General features: G+C 43.3%; 1 protein-coding gene across 14 annotated transcripts in view; it reads right to left on the bottom strand.

Annotated features, from left to right (window-relative positions):
- Lhcgr (luteinizing hormone/choriogonadotropin receptor) overlaps positions 1-18,741 on the bottom strand; it is a 120,625-nt gene extending 101,884 nt beyond the window's left edge. For 4 of the 14 annotated variants that reach the window (XM_004839468.3, XM_021253844.2, XM_021253846.2 and 1 more), the window contains exon 1: positions 18,528-18,740. In XM_004839468.3, the coding sequence (XP_004839525.2) occupies positions 18,528-18,712 (185 nt within the window). In that variant the 5' untranslated portion in view covers positions 18,713-18,740. Of the gene's footprint in view, positions 1-18,527 lie in introns of all 14 variants that reach the window. The other 10 variants (XM_087216408.1, XM_087216407.1, XM_087216409.1 and 7 more) reach the window with 5 other exon arrangements.
- Between the last annotated feature and the right edge of the window lie 3,367 nt (positions 18,742-22,108).

The raw sequence follows: 22,108 nt of genomic DNA, 5'->3' as shown, positions 1-22,108 counted from the left end.
CCCTCTGTACCTGAGAGACAAATGGAAAAGAAGTTTTATCATGATCTACTGAATGACTCTTTCCCTCCCTTCTTTCTTCTTGTATTTTTTTGAAGTTAGGCATGCATTAATTCCCAGGATTTTGTGAACTTCAGGAACTCTGGTGGAAAGGTCTAGTCAATATCTGATAAAAGAGCAGAAGGCAGAGATGAAGTGGGGAAAAGAGGCAGGAAGTAGGGAGAATTCAGTGGCTCTGCGGCCCCTGTCTAAAAAAGAGAATGAAAGCTATGCATAAAGTAAATAAAAATGCAGGAAAGGCACTACCCTTTTTGTCTCAAGCAACAGAGTAACTGTCACTCCAAGCTGTGTTTGAGAAGCTATCTGGGATAGATGGCAAAGAACCGGGATTGTTTGGCTGGCATGAGTTTACCCTTGTAGGGTGGAGAGTTCTGTCTTGCAGAGTGGGTGAGATGCCCGTGGAAGCACATGGCTGTGAAGTCATGCGGCTACTTTTGTGTATTACACTTTCATAGTCCCTGTGCCGTCTTAAACTTTGATTTTAAATGAATTGATGCAACACAGGTGGCACCTGGATTATAGCCAGACCCCACTTGCCAAAGTGCCTTTGCCATAAAGGTTGAAGCAAATACTTTGATTGGGTGACAGAAGGCTGCCTTTGCTTCATGAGCTCTTGAACCTCCATCTACTCTTTCATTATTTCCATCTGCTGAGCCCCAGACCTTCCATTTGTGGGTTAGAGTTGAAATCTCTACCCCTTAGGATTGGAATGCAGTTGCTCTCCCTCATCTCGGGATCTTGTGATTGGCTGTGACTCTGGTAAAACCCTGGGCATTGTCTGAGCTGGACCCAAACATCTTTCAAGAGCCTTTGGTGTCCTCACAGCCCATCTAGGAGTGGGACTCTAGCCTTTCCTTCTTCCCAATCACCAGCTCTCCATCCACCTCGGTATCTCTGTTCCTTTGCAGCTACTGCTGGGACAGACTAGTTCCTGTTTTCTATGCAGTTAGGATCAACTTACTGTCCTTTACTGCTGGCATCTGACTTTTCAGATGACATAGGGCATGATCAGGGTGGTATGGCCATAGACTGGCATCTGACTTTCAAACTGGGCCCCATGGCACAAATGGGGACTCTGTACCTTCTCATTGGTTCCTCTGCTGGATTCACTGGTGGGCTGCTAAATTTACCCTTGAGGACCAAGGCTTATGTCCCCCAGCTGCTGGGAGAGTAGGTAGCAGAAGTATGAAGCTGCATTGCTATCCTGAAATTACACTGCCTTCCTCTAACTGCTACTGGATCAAGGATCATATCTTCTCTCTTGAGCTGCCCTCAGTCAAGGACTGGTCAGTGTGCAGAATAAAGGCACAGCGTTTGTGAGATTTCTCAGAGGAGCACCCATCTGTGAGCTTCTTCCTAACAACTCTTTCACCTGGGCTGCTTATACCACCCCCACTCAGCCAACCCCAGGGCACCTTGGGTCAGAGTCCATCCCAGAGAGAATTTATAGCATTCAGATAAATCCAGTTACCTCAAAGAAAATAATGGCAAATTATTATGCCTCCTTAGTAATTTCGAATGTCTCCTGGGTCCTCAGACATAGGCGTGACTTCTTTTTTTTTTTTTTCCTCTTGATTTTCTTGAGTTTAACAGAACAGATGACCTTGGAAAGAGCCAGTTCACTGGCTTGTTAACTAATCCTCGAATAATGTTAGCTAGAGAGTTTCATTGCTCTCCAGGAGGGCTTAGTGTTCCCCTTTCAAGGAAACTGATGATTTGGAAATCCATGCTTATAAAAGCCTATCAACTGAGAGACACTTGCATTATCAAAGTGTTCTTTGTTCTATTGAAGGATTTGCTTCAGGATTTCTTTAAATAGCAAATTCCCCAGGTGAATGGAAAATAGGGTTCAATTGATACTCTTTTTTTTAAATTTTTTAAAGACAGGTATTGGGCTGGGGATTTAGCTCAGTGGCACGCCTGCCTCGCAAGTGCAAGGTCCTGAGTTCGATCCCCCATATCCCCCCAAAACAAAAACAAAAACAAAAAACCCCAAACAAACAAAATAAAAAGACAGATATTGCATAAAGCAATTTATAACTATAGGCCCTTGGCTCCCCTTGGTTTCTCAGAGTGCAATCTGGTCCCCAGGGCAGGATACCCTGGTGAGGTCCACAGGTTGAGCACAGGCTGAGGGAAGGAGAGCTGGGGAAGAAAGTGAGCATTTATTTGGAGTCCCCAAAGCCCAGGTGTGGTCTTCAGTCACCTTGCCAGAGCTTTTGCCTTTTCTTTTGCCCAACACACGGCAGAAGTGAGATATTTTTATTCATTACCTTTTATTGTTTAAGAAAACCATTTATATTATTGATTTAAGGAAGCTACAAATACTCATCCATTTTCTACAGACAGTTTATTGCTAGAACTACACCTTGAATTATAAAATAGAATAAAAACAGAAGGAGGAGAAAAAGCAAAATCAGAGGTCAAAGCTTTTTTTTTTTGCCTAAAAAACTTTTTGCAGTGTGATAGGGTTTATTTAATTATTTAAATTTAAAAAATGTTAATGTTTTTGTATTTATTACATATGATCTTCTTCTACATTTAACAGAGACTTAAAAATTTCTGTGTTCTTTTCAAACCTGCTCAGTAATTATAACAAACCTGCTTTCATCTTAGGCTGCAATACAAATGGGTTTCCCCTTTTCAAATGATTTTAAATTTCAAGTTTTCCAAGGCCTAGATCTGTTTGGTAACTTCATTACAGGAAATGTCCTCATTTAGTATGGATGGACATCCAGAATAATAAGCTTTTTATCAGAAGATCTGAGGATGTTCCTTTAAAAATACAACTAGGTGGTTTTGATTATTGTTTGACTCCTTCCTGAAGCACCTACTGTATTAGGTTCATGGAGTCAGAGCAGAAGGGCTGCTTATAAGTTCTCTGGACCAATGCCCCACTTTACAGCAGGAATCTTTAGTTAGGAAAGGTGAAGTGACTTCCCAGTGGCAATTCAAGAGCACATCTGGATCATGACATAAGTCACCTCGGTTCAGTGTGACATCCTCCACAACCTAATTACATCAACACTGTTCCCTTGGGGCTGGTTGATACACACTGTCACAGGGTCCTTTGTTTTTCTTGGGAAAACCTCGCCTGAATGCAGCCATCAGTTTGTTGAGGGCACTTGCTCAGTCATCCGCTTCAAGATGCAGCTCAAATTCCTATGCTTCCAAAAAGCTTTAGACCTAGCAGTGGGGTTTCCTCTCCTTTTCCTGTCCTTTGTGCTTAATGATTGCACAATGTTTCCCCTGCACTATTATTGAGGGTTTACCAGGTGCTTGTATGAATGTATTTTCTGTTCCACCATGGACCCTGAGACTTCTGTCACACTATCTCTTGATTCTTTCTGGTCTCTATGTGCCTCACCTACTGCCACTCTTGGCTGCTCTTTTCTTCACTTTGACTATTCTTCTTTCTTTACTTGGCTTTCCTTCCCTTCATTCTGGCTTTCTCCTGCCCAGTCTAGATCACCTGTCCTGGAAAAGCTCCCTATATCACTGCAGGGCTCAGGTTTCTTCTGTGCTTCTCCTGGGCTTATTCTCACCACCTACAGATGTCTCCGCCTTGCAGTCATGTCTCCATCTTCATTTGCCCACCGTGTCACCTGCTTTTCCCTTTTTGTAACAATGTGCTGTCCATGTGACAGTATGGCCATCTGTGATGTAACCAGTACTCAAGACTTGCACTGCCCCAAATGGCCAGGCTGAATGGAGAAGAGCTGTAAGTATAAAATATATACTGAGCTTTGAAGGCTTGGTGAAAAAGAAAAAGAATGTAAAGAATCTTGTTAATTTTTGTATTGATTGCATATTGAATTGATAATATTTATATATGTAAGAACAAATAAAACATTTTATTGAAGTTATTTTTGCCTTTTAAAAACTTTTTGTTGTTGTTCTTTTTTTTGGTACCAGAGATCAAACTCGGGACTTTGCGCTTTCGAGGCAGGCGGTGGAACCACTGAGCTAAATCCCTGGCCCTTAAAAACATTTTAAATGTAGCTACTAGAAAATTTTTAATTACTCCCATAACTCAAGTCTTATTTCTACTGGCCACTGCCCTCCTAAACCAATCAGACTACTTGTGCTTCTTGAACTTGCGTCACATTTCCTGCCTTCATCCCTAGTTTATGCCATCAGCCTCACTTCCAGCCTTTCCTGCAGGCCACGTGGTCACCTGTGTGGGGCACCAGTCCCCAGCTACCAGCGTTAGGGTGTGTCTTCTGCACAGAAGCACATGTGCTGTCTCGCCTGAGCGCTGTGATGTGGGCAGAACTCACACTCTGGAGCAGACCACCTAGCTCCATCTATAGACGATAACATGTGCAGTCTATACAATCTATTGATAATACAACATCTGGCACAAGATAAAACCCCCCTAAGTGCATTTGGTTCACAGCTGCTCACTGTGGAGGAGTTAAGCTGCCTGGGCTGATTGTTACTACAAGTCTACTTCCTAGGCAGGGGGCTGGGGTGGCTGGGTCCAGTACCTCCGAATTGACTCTGCTGTTTGTCATAGTCACCCTTAAGTCTAGAAAGCACAGTGACCTGTCCCTAAGTCATGACCCTCCACTGGTTTTACATAGGATGACTGAGGGAGAAGGGTCAACGTTCCCACTGGATGCCTCTCTTTTGGGCTGAGATATCTCTTATAGGCCTCACCTGGTAAGCTTTTAGAGAAAAGGTATAAAAAAACCCCCAAATTTTTCCTTTAAATATTTCAGCTCTGGGAGCCACTCTGGAGAGTCTGCATTTGTTCCCTGGTTTTAGGAGTTCAGTCTGTTGGAACTCTCCCATTGGAAAGTGCTGTTTGAGCGACTCTCCTCCAAGACAGCCATTCCAGAGCACCAAGGAAGCTGCCTGTGAGCAGTTTATTAATTATGCGAACCAAGATGTTAAGATTGCTCGGACAGTGGATTTTCCAAGTCATTTGTGCAGCAACTAAATTAAAAACACAAAGCCTCAGAGGAAAATGCCAAACACATTGAAGCCCTTATTCAAACTCCATTTAAAGTTTTGTAAAGACACAAGCAAAATAACCCAATCTACCCTCTAAACCAGAATTCTTCTAGCAATAATACAACATGACAAGAATAACTCTGGTAAATAAAACTACATGTTGAGTTCTCCCCAGGGAATGTCTGTGTCATCTGTAATGATTTCTCAAAAATATTTTTCAGAAGCAGAGAATATTATGTTGTCAGGGCAATGACATTGCAGATATGCTTCATGAAGCTCTTTCATTATAAGCTTTTTCTTACCAACACTTAAGAACTTTTCTTCCTCTTCTTTTTTTTTTTGAGTGAGCATGTAAATGCTGGTTCCAATTGATATACCACATACTTTTAATTACTCTGGGTTTGAGTGTCTGAAATTACTGACACATATGCCTTCATTTTTCGCTAATTCATTTGCTCTGGTAGATACGAATTTGTGTGGTTGCTGGGCTCAAAAGTGCTGACTGGTCCAGAAGTATGTCATTGCTGGTTGCATCATGGTGGAAAAATCTCATTCCCGAGCAGGCTGATTCTAATCTCCAGGCTGGGATATATGTATTTGTGCCTACATGCCTGGGCCAATCAGATTTTCTTTCCTGGGAATCTAAAAATTACAAAAGCAGGAGCGGGAGGAGTCAATCTTGGAACTGAGCGATTTTAAAAGTGGAAGTTAGGTGAAAGTTCCCTGATCTCTTGTTGCTAAGAGTCTGGATTTTGCCAGCATCCTTCTACCTGCTTATCCTTCTGTTAAGTTCATCTTTTGGAATTGAATTTGTCAGAGTTGATTTCCAGTGCTTGCAAATGAGGAAAGTCTTAACTAGGATCTCACCCTGTTTCTGTGTATCCATGGTACAGACAGGGGACATGCTGGTGCTTAGAGGGGGAAAGAAGCCCTCAGAGAGTGACTGCCCAGTGGGCTCTCAGAGCTGGCGTCAGAGGCCAGGCCTGGGCTCACAAGCTCTCCACATTCACTTGCTGCACCGTGGAGCATGTAGCTCAAAGACCTGATCCTCTTCACAGCTTCTGTGCTGCTCTAGCTAGAAAAGCTGGCTCCCTCCTCTCAGCTCCTACCTGGCTTGTATCACCTGCATCCCCTGCAGGCATCTGGTCGTTCCTGCCCTATGGGTGGAAGGCTGTGAGTTCCTGGAGGGCAGGGGCAGTGTCTTGGATCCTGCATGTTGCCCTGTACATTTATTTCAGTGCACAGTTCTGGAGTGGTCAGCAAGTCCAACCTGACTGTCTTCTGTGTGTCCCTTCTGAGGCTTGGGGATGGGGAATGGGAGAGGAAAACACCAGAATGGGCTTGGATGCCTACTGGGCAGACAGGACTAAACACTGACCTATAGTTGGACTTAGGGTGTGCTCCAGATGGGCAGCTCAGGCTGGGCTGAAAAGACCAAATACAGTATTAGCCAATATGAGCTTTGCTATTTTGAGGTTCTAACTTATTTGTCTCCTAGGCTAGAAGACCTAGTGGATCTTTTTCTCCAATTAACACCTCCCAGCACCAAAATTGTTCTATCTGGCCTGATAGATATTTACTGTCCAGTCTCCTGTATGGGCTGTGTATGTTTCACTCTTCTCTGCACCAGCAGATTGTTACAGCAATGCTTTGTAGATACGTGAAACCTTCATTTCCTAGTACTTGCGGCTATGTTGTCTATCCCCACCGAGGCAGGAATCATCACGCCCCTTTACAGACGGCACTGAGGTTTGCTCACCAGCCCAAAGCCACAGTACCAATTAGGGAAAGGGGCCCTGGTGCCGGAACCCAGGTCTGCCCAGGGTTTGTCCTGCTGATTCATTCAGAAAATTCTGGGGTTCTGCTGGACCCGACCCTATCACACCAAAGCATCCCTACTGCTGTGGGCGCAGAAATGCTGTCTGCTGCTGGGCAGGAGGAGTTAGGATCCCAGGCATGAGCTCACTGCATCAGAGTCAAGGATGAATGGAACAGCAGTGAGGGATAAAACCTTCATCCTGGAAGCCGAGTTTTATTTATAAACTGAATTTGGCCCAGGTGGCATTAAAAGGCGTGGTTCAGGGCCACACTGGCAGCTGTGTGAGGTCCGCTGCCTGGGAGGACTGTCATCCTCCAGGGGTGTACAGGACAGGGAAGTGAGGACCTGAGCTCACCTGCCTGTTTGGCGGGATTCTAATTCTCCTCTTAAAGAAAAAGCAGGTGGGCAGTTTGCTAAAATCTGCATTAAATGGGATTTTTCTTGAACCTGGGGGAATGCAGAAACAGAGCACATGTGTTCCTGTGGAGCCAGCCTTCTATGTTCTGTGAATGAGCAACAGGACCCTCTCCCCCACTGTCACTCAAGTGGCTTTGAAACCTCCTGTGTGCTGGTGGTGGCTTGTAGCTATAGTCCAGCACTCAGGAGGCTGAGCCAGGAAGATTGCTTCAGCCTAGGAGTTTGAAATCACCCTGGGCAACATAGTGAGACCTCATCTTAAACAAACAAACAAACAAACAGAAACAAAACAAAACAAAGCAAACAGCTGCAACAACAACAACAAAAAGCCAAACAAAACAAAAGAAAAACCAAAAAAATCACAACAAAAAATTCCTCATGTGCAAGACCAGAGTTATATATGGCCAAGACATTGTCTGCTACAGCTACTCTGGGGAATCATATTTTGGAAAGAGACCTTTGTTGCCTCATTTCAAGAAAAGAAGCCAATGGGGCTGTGGATTTAGCTCAGCGGTTCCACTGCCTGCCTCGCAAGCACAAGGTCCCAACTTCAATCCCCTGTACCAAAACAGAAAAAAGAAGCCAAATTGAGAGGCATGGGAGGAAGGTAATATGTGGGTAAAGGAGAAGTGAGCCCTGAATTAATTTGATTTCCTGCTTTTGGAATAATAAAAAAGAATAAGGAAGGAAAAACCTAAGGAATTATGCTCTCTAAGGGAATGTGGGTCCCGTGCCAAGAGATCTGTGTGTGAAGCTCTTTCTGGCTCCATACTTCCATTGAGATTTTGGGGACTCCTTTTATTTTTTAGTGTCCTGCTAGGAGACATCATTTGTTTTTCTCTAACAGATTCCTGCAGGATGATTTTTAAATGAAATCTGATCCCTCAAAGCTTCTTATAAGGAGTCTGTTTATTAGCACGGCCAGGTTTAAGAACTGTCTTGAAAGCATGGCTGGGAAGGATGAGTGAGGACTGAGGTTCAAGACCAGCCTCTACCACTTCCTTGGGCCTTTGCTTTTGTTTTTGGAAGTGGGATGCACTCTCTGAAATCTGGAATTAGGGGCTGGCCCAGCCACTGGGAGGCTGAGTGTAGGGCCAAGTTGTCCTCGCAGGAGCCTGGCAGGCTGCTCTCTGGCCTCGTATCCTCCCTGGGGATGCTGCTGGTGTCCTCACTGGAAACCCATCTTTCTCAGTTCAGGCAGTCTTATTTTTGTCTGTTTTTGGTTTCTTTGTTGTTAGGAGATCATGTGCTGGGATTGATTCTTCTCTACTGAATGAGTTAAAAACAAAAGAATTTAAAATCTTTTAGATGGGATATATACTCTTATGGGTTAGCTTAAGTTCCACTTTTCTGAAGCTGGTATTCTGCTATTTCCCATTCAGAGCACAGACTGGGGGCCTGCCAATTCCAGACTACAGAGAACTCCCTTGTGCCCATAGCACCTTCTCACCTCCCCATTTTCTAGGATGGAAAATTTAAAAATGATATTTAGATTTGGTACCTGCTAACATAAATGTTTCCTTTTTGTATTGGCTTATTGTTCTTAATACGTCTTGACCCCTATTTGCCCATTACTACTCCAGCTGCTGGAGTTCTTGAGCATTGAGAACAATCACAGCTGGATCCTACATCCTGCAGCCCCCACCTGAGACCAGGAACAGTGCCTCCTCTGCTAGAATGCAACATACCTGCCCCACCTGCTAGGCCACAAAGGCTGTTGCTATAGCAACATACTCAGCCATTCTCGCTCCCCCAATCCCACACCCTCCTTCCCATTGCCCCACCTAAACCTGCCCCACTAACCCCTTCACCCTGTCCATAAAAGTTCCAGCTCAATAAACTGGAGTCAGACTCTCCTTTGGAGTTACTCCAGGAGGTCCCACCCAGAACCCCTAAATTTAGGCTGGCTGTGTTCTTTACTGGGTCATCCTCATTTATCTAACAGTTCCTATTTAGCTGCCCACTCAGTTTAACCATAATGTAACTCACTACACACTTTAATCATAATACATGCGAAATTCTAGGGATGCTAAATTGAATAAAACCCCTTCAAAGTGGTTCTCACTCTACCACAGTGATTCAAAACCCCCATCCTGCCCCAAAGGCATTTGTAATCTATCTGGAGATATTTTTATTTGTCACAATTCAGGAGGGCAGTGCTACTAACCACGTGGTAGTTAGAGGCCACCAATGTTGCTAAACAAACTACAAAACACCCACAATAAACAGTTACTTGGCCCTAAATGTTAAGGTGCTGAGGTTCAAGAGCCTGTTCTATCAGACACAGCACATGCCGAGCATGGCTACAGTGTAACAGGGTCTGTGCAAAAGGCACATAAAGGTACAGGTGATCCCAGCAGCTATGTGGAGGGGAAGCTGGGGGCTTGCAGCTGTGTGTGGAGGGGGCCATAGCCCCGGGAAGGCTTCTTGGGGAAGTGACTCTTAACCATGGCTTTTACTTGATGCCTTTGCAACCAATTATTCAAGAATAATGGTTATTAAAAAAAGGATAATGGCTATTGAAAGTTTATTAATCAAGAGACACATATTGAGATTCTTTTTCTTTTGTACAACTCTCTGTGTGATTAGTTAATCAAAAATTCCTGATGACTTTATTTCTTCTCTTAAAAAATATTCTCTAGAAAGGGAAGGAATGCTTCCAAACTTGTTCTATGAGGCCAACTCTCTGATACCAAAAATGGACAAGGTTACAACAAAAAAAGAAAACTACAGACTGATATTATTGATGAACATAGATGCAGAAATCCTTAATAAAATACTGGCAAACTGAATTCAACAACACATAAGAGAGATCATACACCATGATCAAATTCGCTTCATTTCAGGGATGTGAGGATGGTTCAACATATGCATATTAAATGAACATAATATACCATACAAATAGAATCAAGGATAAAAATTACATAATCATCTCAGTTGATACATGTTATGGCTTGTGTCTAGATGTCCCCCTAAAGTCTCATGTGGTCATAGGTGGGGCTTTTTCAGAGGTGGCTGGATCTAGAATGTGTGATGCTGGGATTATGGGTATATGATTACTAAGTTAGTCCACTGATTGGTTTCGAATAGTTCTGGGTGTGAGTGCTTTAGGGAGGATAGCCTAAATAGAATATAGACAGAAGGAAGCTGCTATTGTCCCTTGTTGCTTGTTGTTTGCTTGCTGCTTTTGCTGTCTTCTGCCTGCCATGAACTGTTTCTCCTCTGTGATGCCCCTCTGCCATGTGCCATCCTACGTTGGAGCCAGCCAAATATGGACTGAACCCTATCTTTCCTCCTTTAACTTCAGGTGTTGGATAGTTTGTCTCAGTGATGGGAGAAAAATTACTAAAAAAAAAACTCAGAAAAAGCCTTTGGCAAAATTCCCAAAAAAGCCCCAAAGAAACTAGGTGTTGAAGGACCATTCCTTAATATAATAAAGGCTATATAAAACTAACCCACTGGCAACATCACTCTGAATGGGGGAAAAACTGAAAACATTTCCTCTAAAATCAGGAGCAAGGTAAGGATATTCACTCTTATCACACCTATTCAATATAGTTCTGGAAATTTTAGCTAAAGCAATTAGACCAGAGAAAGCAATTAAAGGGTACAGTAGTAAAGGAAGATGTCAAATTATTCTTGTTTATAGATATTATGCTCTTATACTTAGAAGACCCTAAAGATTCCACTAAAAGACTTTTAGAGTTGATAAACAAATTGAGCAAAAGTAGTAGGACATAAAACAACATTAAAAAACTGATAGTTCAGTGATATATGTGTACCCATGTTCATAGCGGCACAGTTTGTAATAGCTAAACTTTGGAAGCAGCCCAAGTGCCCATCAGTTGGAAACTGGATAAAAGAGATGTGGTTTTTTAGTAAAATGGAGTACTACTCAGCCATAAAGAATGAAAAACTAGAGCCATTTATAGCTAAATGGATGCATATAGAGGCCATACACTTAAGTGAAATAAATAGGACACACATGTGTAAATACCAAATAGTTTCACTAGTGTGAGAAACTGATAGTGTAAACAAGGGTTGAAATGATTAAAATGAATAATTGATAATTTGAAATAGGGAAAAAGGACCAAAGATGAAGGGGTGAAGGGAAGAGAAGGGGAAAGGAAAGGAGGGAAAGGAAAAACTATGAGAAAAGGAAAAAAAATGGAAATGATGTATGTGTAAATGGGGAAAGGTGGAGGGGGTGAAGGGTGCACAGGTAATGGAGAAAAAATAAGAACCAAGATGCATCACGTACAGGTACAAGCACCCAATGATAAATGTAAACAAATTATATACCTAAAATGTACCTATAAAAGAACTTAGAAAAAAAACCTGATAGCTTTTTTATAGTATACCAAATAATGGACTAGCTGAGAAAGAATCAGGAAAACAATTCCACTTATAATACCTTTAAAAAATACTTAGGGATCAATCTAACCAAAGAGAAGAAAGACCTCTACAATGAAAATTTCAGAATAGTGATGAAAGAAATGGAATAAGACTAGAAGATAGAAAGACCTCCCTTGTTCATGAATTGGCACAATTAATATTGTTAAAATGGTCATACCACCAAAAGTGATGTACAGATTCAATGCAATCTCCATCGAAATACCAATGACCTTCTTCACAGAACTAGAAAAAATTCCTAAAATTTGAATGGAAACACAAAACACTCAGAGTAGCCAAAGCAATCATAAGCAATAATAGTAAGGCTAGAAGCATCACAATTCTAGATTTCAAATTATACTACAAAGCCATAGGACCAAAAACAGCATGATATTGGCACAGAAATAGACAATGGAACAGAATAGAGGACACAGAAACAAACCCAAGCAACTACAACCATCTGATTCTGGAAAAAGGAGCCAAAAACATACACTGGAGAAAAGACAGCCTTTTTAACAAATGGTGCTGGACAAGATTAAATATTGTATTGTTTCTCTTGTGTGAGAAACCCAAAGGGTAAATAAAGAGCATAACGGAGGATAGATATTGGGAAGTAGGAAGAGTATGTTCAAGTGGGAAGGGGAGCAAAAGATGGGTAGGGGAAAGGGAAAGAAGGGAAAAGGAATAAAAAGAGAATGGAAGGAAAAAAATAGAAATAAAGCCTTTGTAAATGGGGAGGGGAAGAAGGGTTAAAGGGAAGAGAAGGGATAATTAAGATATATTACATATAGGTACAAATTCCCTATGATGAATATGATCAATATGTATGACAAATATGCACTAATAAAAAAGTTAAAAAAATCATTCAGGGAAAATTATTATTATTATTCACTTGCATAAGACTAAAAGTGAATGCTTATCTCTTACCCTCTATAAGAAGCAATTCAAAATTATCAAAACCTAGGTATATGACCTGAAACTTTGAAACTACTGAAAGAAAACAGGTGAAACAATTGAAGCCATAAGTACAAGCAGAGATTTCCTCAATAGGACTCCAACAGCACAGGAAATAGCAAGAATCAACAAGTGGGACAACATCAAATTAAAAAGTTTCTGTGCAGCAAGGGAAACAATCAACAGAGTGAAGAGACAGCCTGCTTTTCCAACAGAGAATTAATATCTAGAATACATAAAGAACTAAAAAAAACCCCTCAACACTGAGAAAATCAAATAACTCAATAAATTGGCAAAAGAACTGAATAGATGTTTCTCAAAAGAAGTAAGATGGCCAATAAGTATATGAAAAAAATGTTCCACATCTTTATTAGGGAAATACAAATCAAAACTACACTGAGGCTTCATTTCACCAGAATGACTATCATCAAGAATACAAAGAACAACAAATGCTGGTGAGCATGCAGGGGAGAAGAAACACTTCTATGCCGCTCGTAAGAATGTAAATTAATACAACCACCATGGAAATCATCTTAGAGGTTACTGTAAAAACTAAAAATAGAACTACCTTCCAAGCATGGTTGTGTATGCCTATAATCCCAGCACTCAGGAGGCTGAGGCATACACAACCATGCTTGGTGGGTAGATCACTGTGAGTTTGAGGCTGGCCTTGGCCTAGACTAAAACTACAAAGTGAGACAGTCTCAAAAAACCAAAAAAAAAAAAAAAAAAAAAAAGATAGAAAAGAAAAGACAGAAAAAAAAAAGAAAAGAACATTTGATCCACCTATACTACTTGTTGGTGTACACTCAAAGGAATTAAAGTCAGCATACTATAAGGATACTTGAATATTCATGTTTACTGTAGTACAATTCACCATAACCAAGATATGGAGCTAGCCTAGGAGCCCATCAACAGATGAATGGCTGAAAAGTGTGGTGTATACACACAATGGAACATTATTCAGTCATGAAAAAGGGATGAAAATTTGTCATTAAAAAAAAAAATGAAGGGATGTGGAGATCGACATGTTGAATGAAATAAGCCAGATTCAGAAAGAGAAAAATTGTATGTTCTCCCTAATATATGGAGCCTAGCTAGATAACGCCTAGAAGGGAGACTATTATTAGATAAGAGGAAGGGATGAAGGAGGAGGGAGAGGGTGTGTAGGGTGGCTAAAAGGGAGGATGAATATGATCAAAATACATTATGTGATTGAAACCCCCTCAAAAGGTGAAACCCTCTCAAAAGAAGGGAGAGGAGGGCAGGAAGGGTAATGAGTGGGAAGGCATAAAGTATAAGGGGTATTTAAAATATATGGTGAATGTTTAAAATAAATTATTACAGCAAGAGACACATTGCCATTAATTCCCCTAAAAATACTCCCCCTTGCTTCCAACGCAGTATTTTTACAAGGTGTGATAACAACATATGGAGAATGCTGCTGCCGCGTGCCATCCGATAGCACAGCAGGCTCAGGTGTGTTCCAGATGAGGGGAAGTATTTTGAGAGGGGTTAATGGTGATGTGTGCTGTACTGCAATAAGCTTTAAAAAATTTAAACGTTTGCTGTATAGCACCATGCATGCAATGTGCGTGTACGAAACTGCCAAAATGAAGCCCTGTATAACAAATATGTACTTATGAGAAATGTGGGAAAATGATTTCCCTAAAGAGCCAGGGACAGGCACGAAGAAGGGAGAACTAGTTCAGCCTTATCTCTGCTTTTAAACAAGGCCTTTCTAGTTTGCTTTAAACTGTAGTTCCTCCACCCGAACTCTTTTCTTTGTTTCTTTCCTTCATAGCTGCTCTGCCTCCCCCTCGGCCCACCAAGCCCTCCTTCGGAGACTTGTTCTGCATTGAGTGGTCCACTCTCTGAATTCCTGAGAGCCTGGGGCTCAGAGTGTGCTTCCTGGGGACTGTGGGCTCCTCAAGGACAGGAAGCACACCTGGGCCTGTGCCTGCCTCTCCAGCACCGAGGGAGGAAAAGGAAGAAACTCAGGGGTGAGGTCGAAGGCCACCATCTTGCTGGGACATTGTTCTGGTGGATACATTCAATCCTTCCAGAGTCGCTGGATGGTGTCTTATAATAAAAACTAAAAGTTTAACTTCTGTGTAGTAGGCACAACATGCAAAAAATAAATTGCCGTAATTATTATTAGCATTTTCTTACTAACAGATTTCTCAGAAGCTGTTTCCATATCAAGCAGATCGACCTTTCTGTTGTCATAGAGACAAAGATCTTTATATAACCATGGGCAAGGTGAGATTTTTTTTTTTTTCTCTCCTTTCTTCCAGTTGCCTGGAACTAACAAGAAAAAGAAAGGAAAGGAAAAATTTTAAATCAATTATGTTCATCTACTTTTCCCCCTCAATCAACAATGAAAATGCAGGAGGTGATTTCTGGTATCATATTTTAGATTTTAAGTACCTAGTTTTTTTTAATGAGACGTGGAAGGAGAGGAAAGGCATGAACAATTTGAACAGTGGCATTTTGAAAATTTGCAAGCAGGGTGCTTGTCAGAGATAAGCATTTACAATCCTTTTTCTTCTTCTTTTTAAACCAAATAGTGAATTTTAGATGAAGGTCTTAGAAGGCAGAGTTATCAAGGCCTGAAGCAACTAAAGCATAAACTAGCATCTACTGAGCGGCGGATGGATTGTAGGGTCTTCTGGAGGATTCCCTCTCTCCCCCAGGGCCTGGCCTACTCTCCTTTCTCTGCAGAGCCAAATCCTTCGGGTGAATGAGTACAACAGCACTCTCTGTCCAGAAGCCTGGTCTCATAATTTCAGGTCTCTTCTTTCTATGAACCCTTGATAATTAGTTCTTCGTAGCATTTTCTATCTTGTAGCGATTATTTACTGTTTAATTCTCTCATACTCAAGATTGGGAGCTTCAGCAGGAGCCTGTCCTTTGCCTTGTTTCTGAGTTATACCTTTACCCATCATCTTCTCAGGACAGAACTATCCTTACCAGCATCAACCCTTCCCCTGTGTTCTCAGACTTCGGCCTCCCTTCCACCCCCTTGGTCCTGTAACAAACATGACTCCTCCTTCATCCTTGTGTCTTCAGTCTGTCTCATGGATTCCTTCCTCTAGTCCTCTTTTTTGTTGTTGTTGTTATTGTTTTGTGGTTTTGTTTTTTGCATTTTGGTTTTTGAGACAGGGTCTTGCTGTGCAGTTCAGGTTGGCCTTGAACTCACTATGTACCAGGAGATCCTCCTGCCTCAACCTACCAAGTGCTGGGGTTACAGGTGTGCATCACCATGCCTGGCCCTCTAGTACTCTTTGAAGAAAAAAAATAAAAGAAAAAACTTCCCTCCATGTTGCTTATTCTCCGTCTATCTCTGAATTTGAGGTTTTAACTTTATACATGTCAGTAATAAATAAGTGTTGTGTATATCAGGGAGCGTGTGGCCTGAGGGAGTTTCAAATATTCCTTTTGCTCTCGAAGAAGCTGGTACCTCCACAGAGAGTAGCGCCTGAGTCCTCAAGCTTTAGTGCGCTTGAGAATCCCTGGGGGAGTCGCTACACCGCACACTGCTGGGTGCAGCCCCCAGAGTTTCTGACTCAGGGTGCTGGTCTTGGGGCAGGGCCTGAAAGGGAATCCTCTTGGGACCTGCTGGCCTAGGATCCCACTCTGAGAAGCATTGCTTGCAGCAACAACCCTGCTACTGCTTGTCAAGTGGATGTCAGTGTCACTGTGTTGTGCCTCCGTTACTGTTTTGGCCAATGTGGGCTCTGCTTCTGTAGGGTTCTCCCCTGAATGACAAGGTCACCACCTTATCAGCTGGTCCGCAGGAAACATGGGCTACCTGGGCCCAGGGCTCTGAATGTCTAGAAGAGGATGTGTCCAGTGCTGGATGCTAAGAGGGCCAGGGGAGGGAGGAAGTTAGAGAGTCTCCAGAATCTCTTGTGAGTAGCAAAGGGCTTTGGAGCCTGGGGAACTCGGCCAGTTTTGAGAACTAGTTTGCCAGCTCTATTTTTAGGGTGCCCATCTCCTACTCACCTCCACCCTAGTCAGCACTGTAAAGCACCCCCCCCCCCTTCTCTTCTCTCTCTCTCTTTCACACTGGGGATTGAACCCATGACTTTTACACTGAGCTACATCCCTAGCCCTTTTCACTCTTTTGTTTTGTTTTGAGGCAGGGTCTTGTTAAGTTGTAAAATTGCCCAGGCTGGGTTTGAACTTGCTATCTTTCTGCTTCAGCCTCCCTGAGTGCAGGGATTGGGTTTCCAGGCTTCTTTAAACTATCCTGCAGGGCAGCAGATACTGTGTTTTGTTTTTTCCCCTTCAGCTTTCTTTAAGGAAGGAACCCAGGGACTATTCCCCAAGGCCAACATGAGTGTGGGGCAGGAGCCTTGGAGATAGCTCAGGGGAAAGCTGAGTGCGGGACTGGGGACTCAGCTCGCCCATCCTTCCCCTCCCCACTACAGGGAGTCCTCCACCCAGCACCAAGCCTGGACAAATTGGGAGTAGGTTTGCTTTTCAATTTTTAGTTAAAGAAGAAGTGATTTTCTTACAAAAACCAGCAAACACGATAAGATGATTAATGCGTAAATTGCTATCTTTGCTGAAGAGTAGCTGTGGGGTTTTTTGTTTGTTTTTGGTACTGGGGATCCGAACCAAGTTCTTGGCAAGGGCAAGTGCTCTACTACTGAGCTCCATCTCCAGCCCAGCCGTGGGACCTTGAGCAAGTTACTCCAGCTCTCTGCCTCTTAGCTTCTGATCTGCAGAAGTAGCAAGTGAGTGAGGGAGGCTGTCAGTGGAGCAGTTATTCCTAAGAGCAACATGGGAGACTTGTCACAGAAGGCAAGTGTCATGGATCTGTTGATTGATTGAAACAAATTCTATCAGCATGGTCGTCAGCTTTGGGGAATGGAGCTGACAAGATAATTAATGGAAACTAATTAATATAAACCCCTCAACCCTTAAATGGTTCCTCTCAACTACCACTATTCCTAGGCCATTAACTCTTCCCCAGGGGAAGCCCAGCCCTGCAGAAAGGGCGAATCCCCTCCCTGAAGCCTGGTTCCTTGGGGACCCCAAGGAATTGGGGTCTCTTTCCTTTCCTACCAAAGAACCTCATTGTCTCAAAGGGCTGGAACATAATGAAGACTTCCACCAGCCTGGAGTCTGTGGGTGCTTTTGTGGTATTACCCTACTTTCCCTTTCTAACAGTTTTATTGAGATACAAGCCACGTGATATAAAATAGACCCATTAAAAGTATACAATGTGCCATGCTTTTTATTACGTTCACATATTATGCAGTCATCGCCACAATCTAATTTCAGAACATCTTCATTGCCCCAAAACTCATGCCTATTAGCAGTCACCCATTGCTCCCCCGTCCTTGGGAACTGCTAATTACTTTCAGACTCTCTGGCCATTTTCTATCAGAGTCATGTAACAGGGAACTTTTTCCTAAATGGAAGACACACTCTGGGGCTCCTCCTCTTTACTCCGTCTTTCGGGAAAGGCTTCCCGGCCCAGCATAGACGCCTGTCACCCAGCCTGGAGGTGGGGGGACCAAGCCTCAGGGTGTTAGCTCCTAGCGCGAGGTGCAGGTGGCTGGGATGGGACCTGCTGCTTACGCCCCAGGATCAGGTGGGCCTGGGCATCCTTGATGACAGAGCAGGTTCCCCGACCCTGGGCCTAGCGCTCCCTTCCTAGAGGAACGCGGGGTGCAGGGCCAGCAGTGACCTCCACTGCCCCGCTGCTGGTCAGGGAGCATCAAGCATGTTTCCCCAGCGGAGGCGCAGGCAGCAGGGCTGTCCTGGCCCGGACCGTGCCCCTCCTCGGGCAGGGGTGGGGCTGGGCCGCCTTGGCTCTGGGGTCACCCTGGGGGGCGGGGAGCCTCCGGCGTATCTCTCCCCAGCCCCAGCAGGGCCAGGAGCGGACGGGGACCCCGCGGGGCGGCTTACTCACAGTCGGAAGAGGCCGGCCAGGGGCCCGGGGCAGCGCAGGGCGCCGTGGGCAGCGCAGCTGCAGGGCTGGGGACAGCGCGCTGCGGGCAGCACCGCGGGCAGCAGGAGCAGGAGCAGCGCCGGCCACCGCCGTCCCATGGCCCTCGAGTCACACTGCGGGTCCGTGGCAGCCGGCCGGCGTCCCATGGCCGGAGCGCCAGCCCCGCCTGTCCCGCTCCGGCCCGCCCTCCCCTCCTACCGCGCCCCCGGCCCCTGCTCTGTTCCACCTGGACCGCAGCCAGCGCCCATCACCCTCCTGGAGCTTCACCCTGACCGTCCTGTCCTCTGCATCTGCAGATTGCCCCGTTCTAGGAGGGGGAGGGCAGTGTGTAGCCAGTGATTTGATAAGAGGAGTGGATTCTGAATTTCCTGTTCTGTGGCCCCCAGGAGTGGGGAGCTGGGTGATGGGTGGGCTTCCCGACAGTGTCTTTTTTCATCAGTGAAGGGGTAGGGCGGATGAGTGGCAAGCCACGTCAGTGGGAGTGAAAGTGCTGGCTCACAGGTCTCGCCTCTTCATCCACAGCCTCGAGTCCTTCCCCTACTCCCTCACCAAGTCGCCCTGCACCACAAGCAACCACTTTCTGCCCAGCTTCAGCCATGTCTCTTGCTGGTAACTACTCTCCTTCCTACAGTGAAGCTAGCTGGGTTTCTCCTGTACCTCCACTATAGATTGTGAGGTCCTTTTGAGCAAAATCCAATTCAGATTTATTTTTGTTTTCCTTCTGGCCTCTCCATGGTAAGTCCTCAACAAAGATGTTTTGAATGAATGATCGAAATGGCTTTATTATGCACAGCAGCTGGCCCAGTGGAAGGCCCAAATCATGTGCAAGCTTCATATCGAACTAGCAGGGCATTTACAGCAAGAATATGATGACCTGGGAGATATGTGACTTCCCTGAAGTCACCCAGCTGGCGAATAGAGGAGCTCTGAACTCGTCTGTCACCCACTGCCTCTCACCATTGCAGACTCCACTCTGTGATCTATCTGCTGAGGGCCTGGGAAAGGAGACCGACCGGGTTATATGGGAGCCATGGGGATGCATCATTGTCCCTCTAGTTTGCTGATTAAACATTGTTCCTTCAAACCTCAGCTTGGGCTCTGGAAATCTGCAGTTATTGATGAAAGAAGTGGACTTTCAGAGCTGGCAGGTAGCAGCTCGGGAAGCTAAGAAACAGCTTTCTTTCTTCCTGAGCCAATTCTCAAGAGCAGACTCCTTCAGTCCCCAGTCTGCAGTCCCTTGCTCAAGGACGGTAATTATTATTATTTAAAGAAATCACTTGGCTTTGGCCACAGAATCAATGCTTCTGTCTGTAATATGTTCTTTTCTGGATTTCTCTCTCCACAGTGTTGTACCTCTTACCTACACTATCCCCATTACTCAAAATGAGTTTTTCTCCCTCCCCCTTATTCCTTTAGGTAAAATCCTGGTTGCACTTTAGACTCAGTCCAATGTCATTGTCATTGTGAGCCCTCTCTGACTTAACACAGCATAGTAATTGTGGCCATAGCACCTGATTCTATAGCCTGTAATACAACAAACTGTAATTGAGGGTATAACTTTGCATTCCTTGTATTGTGAGGGCCTAGCATAACTCCTGGTTCTTAATAGGTGCTTTCTATATATCTGTTGAACAATAGACTGAATAAATGAAACCCGAGATCAGCTCTGTAGTAGATGCTTGGTAAAGTACTGTATATGAGAAGAGCTTACCAGCATTGCTTGGTTTATTCTCAGACATACTGGATCTATCTGTATACGTATCAAGTAATTACCCATGATTACTTTGGGGTCTTGTCTTCTCTCCTATCCACTAGGAGAACAGAACTGTCAGGATACTTGAATTTTCCCCCAGTTCAGCCATCAGCCAAATGACTTGGCTTCTGGTTTCTTTATCTGTATGAGGAGGGATTGGCATTCACAACCCCTAAGGCTCTTTTGTCCCTACAACATATGGACTTTGAGAGCATTTCTTATAGTATTGCCAAGGGGAAGGAATCAGGATGTGTCAATTAACTTTTCATAGTTTATCATGGATTGGAAATAAAATCCTGTTTTTGAAGAGGTGAGCTTGTTCATGTGGAGGAAAGCTCACAACTCTAATGAGTTTTTATAAAATTTTGTTGATTAATTTCAGTTGGACCTTAATTATCACCAGTCAATTCTTTGAAATGTATACATTATAAGAAAATCAGATTGAATTTTTTTGTTATAATCACAAAAATTATTATGGTAGAATTTATATTTCCTGGGCCGGGGATTTAGCTCAGTGGTTTTGCTGCTTGCTGTGCAAGCACAAGGACCCGAGTTCAATCCCCGGTACCAAAAAAAAAAAAAGAATTTATATTTCCTATTCATTAATATATGACCTACTTGAGTGTTTTTAAATCTGAAGAATTTTTGTCTTATGCAACTATGTGTATTACTACTTTTGTCACCAAACTTCAAAACAGCATGGCGCATAGGATTGCTAATTATGTTTTACTGACAAAATAAAGTTCATGGAATGCATAAGAAGTCTATCCTACCTTGGAGAAATAAAAATATCTGCCAATACAACTAGAAATATGAATAAAACTCTTCAAAATTTTGAAACAGGGCTTCTCATACTTTGAGTACAGAAGTTTAATTTGTAAAGCTTAAAAATGCAAAGATTCCTGGGATTTCCCTGAAGAGATTCTAGCTCAATAGATATGCAGTGAGCCCTGCAACCTGCATTTCAACAAGCTCCCCCCTGCTATTTTGAAGCATAGGGTTCCCAGAGCACAATTTGAGACATACTGAAATGGGAATTCTAGAACTGAATTTGCCTTAGAAAAGATAAAAGCTCAAGAGTTCTCAGTAAGGACTATGAATGAATCCTGAAGGTTTTGATGCATTGTTAAAGAAACCTGACGTGTTGAATCACATCCGTAAAAATAGTGTGTGCTTCAATGTTTAAAATTACTCAATTGGTTGTATTGCTGAGGCTTGTTATTTTGAGTAACAATCAGTTTATTTATTCTAATTTTATTTATTTTTGGAATAAGCAATGTCACAAGATCATAGAATCCATTTTCTTTATGGCCCATTGGGTCAAGACTCAATAGCGCTTGATATCACACTGACATTGGAGTTGGAGGAATTTAGCAAAATAATAATAATGGTATAAAAAACACCATTCAATAGCATAGGCAAACTTTTCTGATTCTTGAGCACTTACTCTGTTAGTACTATAACTGGGATTTCTTCCCTCATAAAAGCAGTGGTTTTATTTTTCCCTCAGAAGAAAAGGTGAATATAGGGCAAATGAAGAAAAAAAAATGTGTGAGAAAAGAAAAACAGAGTTATATCTTTGAACTGTTCACCTTGCTACATGGAACAAAAGACAAAGCAAAACAAGGAGAACAAAAAAGATAATCCTACATGTCATGTTCTGAGATTCCATGCGACCTTTCTGTTGCTTGGAAATTCATCTCAATTTCTCTGTCTACATAGTGTGAAATCAGAGATGTGACCAGTTGTGTCATCTCCAGTGTCATCCTGGGGTTCTCATGGGCAGGAG

The sequence above is a fragment of the Heterocephalus glaber genome, unplaced genomic scaffold (assembly GCF_053883595.1).
Source record: "Heterocephalus glaber isolate CG9 unplaced genomic scaffold, H.glaber_assembly_v1.0 deba00001457, whole genome shotgun sequence".
Lineage (NCBI taxonomy): Eukaryota > Metazoa > Chordata > Mammalia > Rodentia > Bathyergidae > Heterocephalus > Heterocephalus glaber.
This window is presented reverse-complemented; position numbering and strand designations above follow the sequence as displayed.